Source organism: Lactuca saligna, chromosome 2 (genome assembly GCF_052625555.1).
Source record: "Lactuca saligna cultivar CGN05327 chromosome 2, ASM5262555v1, whole genome shotgun sequence".
Lineage (NCBI taxonomy): Eukaryota > Viridiplantae > Streptophyta > Magnoliopsida > Asterales > Asteraceae > Lactuca > Lactuca saligna.
This window is the reverse complement of record NC_136418.1, coordinates 191,272,391-191,280,476: the sequence shown is the minus strand read 5'-3', so window position 1 is coordinate 191,280,476 and position 8,086 is coordinate 191,272,391. Positions and strand designations below refer to the sequence as shown.

The following is an 8,086-nucleotide window of genomic DNA, read 5'->3' as shown; positions in this document are numbered from 1 at the left end:
AATTAAAAAAAACGATCTTTTGATAAAAAAATCCGTTAATTTATTTTATAATGTTAATTTGAGAACTTTTTATTAATATTTCCAATAATACAAAAGATTAAATGAGATTGGTATGATAACGATCATGCCCTTAATGAGTTAATTTTAATCTAACGTTTCATCTTTAGTTATCGGGTTCTCGAAAAACTATGAGTTCTCAACGGATCTTATATATATATATATATATATATATATATATATATATATATATATACACACACACACTTCTAAATACATAAAAATACGTATTTGTAGTTCTAAAAACATATTAATTTGTTTTTTTAAACGGTTTATATATATATATAACATTTAAAAAGAACATAAATACAATATTTACTTAAACATTTTTTTCATATATAAATACGATTTTTCTGCATGAGTACGTGTAATATAAAAAAAATAGAGTATAAGCGTAAAACAATTATAAACTTAAGGATAAAAACGTAAAAATCTGTAAACTTAAAGGATTTTTGCAAAACTAATATAATGGTAACCAAAAAATATGAATATATTTTTTTTGAAAAATATGAGAGTTAAAATGAACATAATATTCAACTTTAGGCAAAATCGATAAAAAAAAAATGAAAACTTAAGGTTTTTACATTCAAGAAAACTCTATGGATGATTCTGTATTTTTTGGGTTGTTGCCGCCCTCAGCCAAAAAAGTCTAGGGACGATATTGTAATTTTTTTTACTTCCTTCAGCATCTGCAACAAAGGAAAGGATCGGCTGAGCAGCAGTTGTATGCAACTTCACCGGTCAGAACTCAGAAGTAGATCATAGAAGGAGGAATCCGGCTTCGTTAATCCGACCCTATCCACCGGTATAGATCTGGTGCGTTTGCTATTTGGTCTTACCACCCTAACACCCGATGTTCATCATGCGGTACTTAATTTTTAAATTAGGTTTTTATTGCGTAGGATTATCTTGAATCTTAATTGTCTTTCAGCTATCAGTTTACGTAGTGAAAGTCTTTCTAGATAGTGCGAAATCATGAATGATTCTAGATCTTATACTTGTTCTACATATCAATCTTATCTCAACAAACGATCAATTATTATCACGTTGCTATTGGAGAGTATGTCTTGATTAAGATGACTGCTGTGAAGGGAAGTAGAAACTTTGTTGTACCAGTAATCCTGCTACTGTCAGTCTTTATGCTTGAAGCTCAAAAATCTTATATGAATCGTAGGTTAATTATGTTTATTCACTGTTAATTTGGACTGGTAGAATTGAAGTTTGATAGAGGCTGACTGGATATGCCAGTGCCACCTCTGCTCCAAAATTACTGGTACTTTTGAAACTCTCAAGCAAAACATTCTATACACTTCTGCAATTTATCTGGTTTGTAAACTTTCTTGAAATAATAGATGGCCATGTTAAACTTGTAAGAAATTCGACAGGTAGAAGAGCTGTGGTGAAGTAGTTGATTATAATTGCAAACTAAAATGTTTAAGTTATTTAGCTCGTTGAATCATGAATGGATTGTTTGCTTATTTATTGACTATAGTAGCTATAATTGTTGAACATAATAAATATGCATTAGTTTTTTTCATGCCCATCGCTAAATATGAAATAGGATCGCTATCGCTATGTAGCATATAGGTAGCTTGTTGCTATTTGATTGTATTTGCTATTGACAACTATAATATGCTATCTATTCTTAATTCAATAATTCTTAGACTTGTATAATTGTATTAAAGTGGAAGCTGTTACAGCCGCATTCATAAGTCTGCACAACTGTAGTGCTGTTTGGGGACAAAACCAAAAAAAGGATATGCAAACGGTTCATATGGTTCCCAGATAGTTGTAGGATTCATCACTACATTGAAACTTGGAAGTTTCTTCTGATTGGTCACCAATCAAACATATGATAAAATTCACTACTTTCCTAGCTATGGAATATGTTATCACACACAAAACCAACAGAAACACACCTACAGTCTTCTGACTCCAGAACACAATAATCTCTTTGTTGATGGCTACACATAAATAAGTGTCTCTATAACAAATATCTACTTACTTGCCTACCTGTTAGTGTTATGGACTTGATGTGATGAAAAGACACACAAATATGATACACAGTCAGATCTTTGTCCTAGTCCTACCTCTCTTTTCAATATGGCAAGTTGAGTATTCGCACACCTACAAATATCAAATATCTTGGTGTGAGACTTGAACCTCCCAATTCAGTGTTTGTGATGATTACCACTTGATAGAAACCTAAGATGAACGTTTTATAGATGGGGTATTAATGATATGTGATATGAATGTGGAATGACTAGGCCAAACACCTCCAAACCTAGATTTGTACAAGTTTATTCTAGAAGGCCCAAAAGGGCAATTTGGGAAAAGTGGAGCTGAAGTCGGTCAGAGGAGAATAAAAGGGGGAGATGATTCCATAATCCATTGTTAGGTGTGCTGATTTTAGATATTTTGATACAGTTTGTATTTGAGAGAGGGAGTTTCCCTGGAAGAATCATTTGATTTTCGTTAATCATTCAATCTTTCTGTTTACAATTCTTCTTTTATCTTCATTGCTATTTTTCTAGTTCCTATCAATATGAGGCATGATGGATTAGTAAGTAAGTCTAAAAGCAAGGATCATACAAATTGTTGATGGAAGTCTTATTATTATGTAAGAAATATAATTATTCACTATTCATTAGCTCTAACACATGCACAGGTCACCAAACTTTTTGGTTATATACCAAACATATCAAAAAAACAGTTGGTTTGATTCATATTTTTACTGGAATTTGAACGTGTGTATTTCATGTGTTTTTATTCAAAATTTGAGCCGTCGTAATTTTTGTATTTTTGTTTCAGATCTGTGAATATATGATCACATCTTCTTGAAGCAAACAACAAAATTGACGACCTCACTGTAGCTTAAATAGCAATAAAAATGTCTTCAGCTCAAGACCCATTTTACATTGTAAAAGACGAGATTCAAGATTCTGTAAGTTGGCTTCTCGATTGAAGTTTTATTGTTGCTTCTCCTCGAGCTCTTAATAAATAAGTTGGTTTTTTTTGGGGGTATTATTAGATTGATAGCCTCCAGGGCAGCTTTCATGAATGGGAACGCGTCCCTGTTGGCAGTGGGGAACAATCTCGGTTGACAAAGGAACTCCTTTCGAATTGCGAGAGCATTGAATGGCAGGTATGTATCTGAAATACAGACAAATTAAGAAAGATGAAATCTGTTTGAGTTCTGAAAATGAATTTTTGTGATAGGGAAGGTGGATGAGCTGGAAAAGGCTATTTCTGTAGCAGCTAGAGACCCTTCTTTGTATGGTATAAACCAAGCGGAGCTTGAAAAGCGAAGGAAGTGGACCACTACAGCTCGGATTCAGGTACAAATCTTTTCATACTATTACTTTGGTAAATATGCATATGAGTCTTATTTTGTACGTGTACGTGTGTGTGTGTGTGTCATATATAATTAGGTGGGAAATATTAAGAAAGCAGTGACAGTGAGTTCAAACTTTGGTGGGAGTGGGATGCGCCAAGAATTAATGCGGATGCCAAAGTCTCATCATCAGCAGGATAAGGTTGGGACCAGAACCGGATCATATGCTGCTGTAGATAATGATGATTTTATTTCTTCAGAATCAGACACACAGATGCTTCTCATCAGGTAAGCTTTTGCTTTTATAATTTGTTTAGATAAATCAAAACAAATCATGTCTTGTCTTGTTTATTAGCCCCAAATGAATTGTTTTTTTTGTACTCGTGTCCACATATACAAAGCATTAGACTCATATTTTATTGGTAGATATACCTACAAAAACAGGTCGAATGGGTTGATCTAGCATACCTTTACCTGGTGTTTATAACCTCTTAAATTGCTTTTTGAACCCAAATAATAAACGACCGTTATCACAAGGGATGATGATCTATTTTTATTATAGCATCCTACTTTCGTTCCTTTGTGTTGTAAATTTTTATTTATCCAAATGGAAAACAATTTTCGTACACGGCTAAAGGATAAGGTCTTAAAAATAAGAAGTTGAATGTACAATGCTATAAATAAATGGATAGATTTTCAAAGTAGAATGCATGAATAAGAAAAAAAAGGCTCAAAGTAGATTGTTTTAATGATAATAAAAATGAAATATATATAAATCTGTATTTGTGAATAATATGTAGTTGTTGTATGTATGGTACAACAGACAACAAGATGAAGAGTTAGATGAACTAAGTGCAAGTGTGGAAAGGATCGGATCTGTTGGGCTCACCATACATGACGAACTCCTTTCACAGGTGCACATGTGCTTTATGCATGGACATCTTCTTCTTCTTCTTCTTCTTCTTCTTCTTCACACTTCACATACATAGATAGATTATTTATTTGATCACCAAAAATAAGCTTAGTTGTTTAATTCCCATTGCAGGAGAAAATTATAGAGGATTTGGGTTCAGAAATGGAAAGTACATCTAATCGTCTTGATTTTGTTCAGGTTACTCTTCTTCTCTCATCTCAAGATGTGTTTGTGTTTGTTACTACATACATAATAGGTGATAGATGGGACAAGACTGGCCCTCACCTAATAAATAATAATTAACAGAAGCTGCTTTACTTGTACTACTTTGACGTGCATTGAGACCAGACAAAAAGTTTGCAATCTTTTCATCTGTCCAACCCAAAAAGGTGTGTGTGTGTGTGTGTGTGTGTGGCAAAGGTACACGTGCAAAAGCCCTTCTCGTTGAAAATAGTCCTAAAAATGCTTAAACCATCACATGTTACGTATTCCATTTATATATTTTGCTGCATGCAGAAAAAAGTGGGCATGGTTATGAAGAAGGCCAGTGCCAAGGGACAGATGATGATGATCTTATTCTTGATTGTCCTCTTCATTATCTTATTCGTTTTGGTTTTCTTCACCTGAACTCAACTCGACGCCTACATCATATGCTGTTTCTTGATTTCAAAAATAAAAAAATTACCGTATTATCTATTATAGGAGCTAGGTGTTTTCATTAGACTTTTGTTGCTTTATATGGTGTGAGTAAATTGAGAAAAGTTTTCCAAGAATATTATTGTCCCGCTTTTGAACATAGTTTTATTAATACCTTGTACCGGTTTGTTTTTTTCAAGGAACAGAGTCAACAATTATTATGCTTGTTGTTGCTATTTATTACGAAAGCCTCACTCACGACTTGCGCATTCATCATGTTGAATTTAATTAAACCGGAAACAAACAAAACAATCAACCGACAGAAACATAATGCTTCTCTAAAAAATAAAAAAATTGAGTCCTTGATTACACATTCTCTTCAATTGACATCCCACGTTATAGCTAAGCTACTTGTAACAGGGACCCCAAAAGAGGAAAGATGAAAAAGGACATCCACCCTACTTGAATGGCCAATTAGGCAAAAATGATTTAGATTAATCAGACTGACCAACCATCTTCTTCTAGAATCTAGATTAGATTTTTGGTCTCCTCCTTCGTCCTTGTACAAGAAATGGTATTTGCCCATCTTCATCATGAAACAGTTGTTCTTGTGCTCCGCCACGTAGTTTCTCCAAACTTAATCCCTCCATCTCCATGTTTATCATCTTCACCACTTTAACAACATTTGTTAACCCCCCAATAACCAACAACGAACTTGCAATGATACCAATCCACACCCATGTATGTGTCTGCATGTACACCATATCATATATATATATATATATATATATATATATATATATATATATATATATATATATATATATATATATATATATATATATATATATATATATAGTACAATTAGGCAACAACCTTTATTAACTAAACTAGGATGCTGTAACAATAAACAAATTGATGAAAGTACATTGCTAGCTAGCTAGTTGTTGCATATCTAATCTGATTAACCCTTTAAATTAGAAAATGAAAATGGAAGGTAAGGTACATACCAACAAATGCAGACCATGATGAGTATGTCCAAGTTGGTCTCTGAAGTTGAGAAGGGCTCCCACCAAGAACAAGAAGCTACCCATCAAGAAGGGGATCTGGACAGCGTGTTGCAGTATTTGAATGTGGGCGTCTACGTGCTCGTAAAACTGGCATGAATTATGGATGGACCCAACAACCCATAATGAATTCCCCGCAATAACCATGTTTAGAGCATGTCCCTCAATCCCCTCATAACCAAATCCTCTATCCGCCTACAAATTACAATTAATTTAATTAATCACGAATAATCTGGAAAACTGCTTCATTCTCTTTATTTCTTGATTCTCATTGTCCCATTATATATATATATATATATATATATATATATATATATATATATATATATATATATATATATATATATATATCGAGGAGAACACGTCCCCAAGGAATATTGGTTTACATACATTCTATGTGACGTGATCATAAGCTGAATTCAATGACTTTCATATGTAATTATATATTAAAAAAGGGAATGATGGAAGTAACTATCTAACCTGGAGGACGAGCAAAAGAATTGCGATAAAAAATAGAAGTCCTCCGACGGCCTGAACGACGGGCACCATAACTTCAACGAACAGAATCTGAGCATCCAGCTCCATCAGCCGCATCTGGTAATCAATGGCGGCGAGATGTGCGAACAGATCATGTATGTTCACAACTACTATTAAACCTAATCCTATCATCAAAACCACCAGTCCCGATTTCGCCTCCCTGGAAAACTGCGCCACGAAACCACACAGCAACACAATCGTCGAGAACACGTAAAGTCCTGCGTTCGTATACTCCGATCTCTCTCGAGTCCGCCCTGATCCGTACAGCCTCCCCTCACGCGCCGTCGCCAACTTCACCATATTCCTTAATTCGATATATATCACAATAAAATTAGAATGCCTTTCTGGAAACTGACAACAGATCGATGATCTGAAACCAGAGTGTAGAGTGAGATGGTGAAAGAGTCAGTGTGTGTGGTTACGTGGCATCCTGCAGCATGAACATATACCTACTAGTTGTGCCGTATAACACGTGGCAGTTGCCTGATTTATTTCCTGTTTCTATGTTCACCCAAAATTTTATTTGGACTCCTCTTTTTCTCTTTTTCAGTAAACAAAATTACTCATACTATTATTTAAATTTTAAACTAATATATTTAAGGACAAAATTTTACTTTGGCAAAACCAACCGTGTGTATTATTGTCTTTAGGGCACATTAACCTAATTGTTAGACACATATAAAACGATAATTAAATCTATATTTATTTATTTTATATATTTTTAATTAATTTTATTTTAAAATATCAATAAATTAAACTCATCCCATCACACCTCACCCCACCTTAACTCCTTAAGCACTTTTCTTTCCTAGAAGCCTCTGAAAAAAAAAAAAAAACATACTGATTTTCAAGAAGTAATTAAGAAGAAACTATGTGTTGCAGGAAACTCAATAACTGACTTGGTCGACGCAGATCGGTTATGCGATGATGATGTATCTGTGGTGCGTAGGTAGATCCGTTGTAAAAACTCAAGAACAACATCTATTTTGCAAGAAAATAAAGAATTGATTTGGTTAACGTAAATCGATGATGTGCATATCCATTGCAGGAAACTCAATAGCAAACTCTGGTCCCACCCCCACATCCACCACCACCCAGCCATCCAATCAAATGTTGTAAAGTTTGTATTTGCTCTAATAATAAAAGACGAGAGTGAATCTCAAGTTGTTATGTGAGCATAAAAATGTGGAAGAAGACTCTGGTTCCATTGAAGAAGACATCACTTCAATGGAAATCACCTTTAACCAGTTGCGTAGCCACATAGACGCAAGCCCATCCCATATAAATTTACATTAACATATGAGAATATAAAAGAATACTGCTACTTTCACTTTGACGATTAAATACATTAACGTTGCCCTTTGCTTTTTTAAATAAGGGTTTTCAATTTTTTTTTGTTATAAATTCTTTTTTAACTACCCGTTTCTTTTCCAATTCCACCGTGATTTGATTTTTTTTTTGTCTGTTGTTATTATTATTATTATTATTATTATTATTATTATTATTATTATTATTATTATTATTTTGTTATAAATTCTTTTT

The 8,086-nt window shown here is 33.7% G+C and overlaps 2 protein-coding genes across 8 annotated transcripts; one reads left to right on the top strand and one right to left on the bottom strand.

Moving 5' to 3' along the window:
* Nucleotides 1-715: 715 nt before the first annotated feature.
* On the top strand, nt 716-5,139 carry LOC145028642 (syntaxin-61-like). Of its 7 annotated transcripts, none has more exons than XM_078977367.1 (9): nt 716-873; nt 2,325-2,455; nt 2,869-3,001; nt 3,089-3,202; nt 3,282-3,395; nt 3,489-3,679; nt 4,215-4,305; nt 4,437-4,502; nt 4,821-5,139. In XM_078977367.1, the coding sequence occupies exons 3-9, from the start codon at nt 2,948-2,950 to the stop codon at nt 4,929-4,931; spliced, it is 741 nt and encodes a 246-aa protein (XP_078833493.1). In that variant the 5' UTR covers nt 716-873; nt 2,325-2,455; nt 2,869-2,947; the 3' UTR covers nt 4,932-5,139. The 7 variants fall into 7 exon arrangements, with proteins under 7 accessions (XP_078833493.1, XP_078833492.1, XP_078833494.1 ...); XM_078977366.1 differs by lacking the exon at nt 2,325-2,455 and adding an exon at nt 1,270-1,330; XM_078977368.1 differs by lacking the exon at nt 2,325-2,455 and having other exon boundaries at nt 716-862.
* Nucleotides 5,140-5,261: 122 nt separating this feature from the next.
* Nucleotides 5,262-7,202, bottom strand: LOC145029465 (uncharacterized). The gene is made up of 3 exons (XM_078977978.1): nt 6,488-7,202; nt 5,951-6,202; nt 5,262-5,689 (listed from the first exon to the last, which is right to left on the bottom strand). Exons 1-3 carry the CDS (start codon nt 6,842-6,844, stop codon nt 5,474-5,476), a joined length of 825 nt encoding a protein of 274 aa, XP_078834104.1. The 5' UTR covers nt 6,845-7,202; the 3' UTR covers nt 5,262-5,473.
* Between the last annotated feature and the right edge of the window lie 884 nt (nt 7,203-8,086).

What these genes read in the sequence shown, in the direction of transcription:
- LOC145028642 (XM_078977368.1), top strand. Translation starts at nt 2,948, where the DNA reads ATGTCTTCAGCTCAAGACCCATTTTACATTGTAAAAGACGAGATTCAA. An exon ending in ACACAGATGCTTCTCATCAG is followed by an intron (nt 3,680 to 4,214) that starts GTAAGCTTTTGC and finishes ATGGTACAACAG; the next exon opens with ACAACAAGATGAAGAGTTAG. An exon ending in ATGACGAACTCCTTTCACAG is followed by an intron (nt 4,306 to 4,436) that starts GTGCACATGTGC and finishes TTCCCATTGCAG; the next exon opens with GAGAAAATTATAGAGGATTT.
- LOC145029465 (XM_078977978.1), bottom strand. Translation starts at nt 6,844, where the DNA reads ATGGTGAAGTTGGCGACGGCGCGTGAGGGGAGGCTGTACGGATCAGGG. An exon ending in TTCTTTTGCTCGTCCTCCAG is followed by an intron (nt 6,203 to 6,487) that starts GTTAGATAGTTA and finishes TGTAATTTGTAG; the next exon opens with GCGGATAGAGGATTTGGTTA. An exon ending in ATCATGGTCTGCATTTGTTG is followed by an intron (nt 5,690 to 5,950) that starts GTATGTACCTTA and finishes GTGTACATGCAG; the next exon opens with ACACATACATGGGTGTGGAT.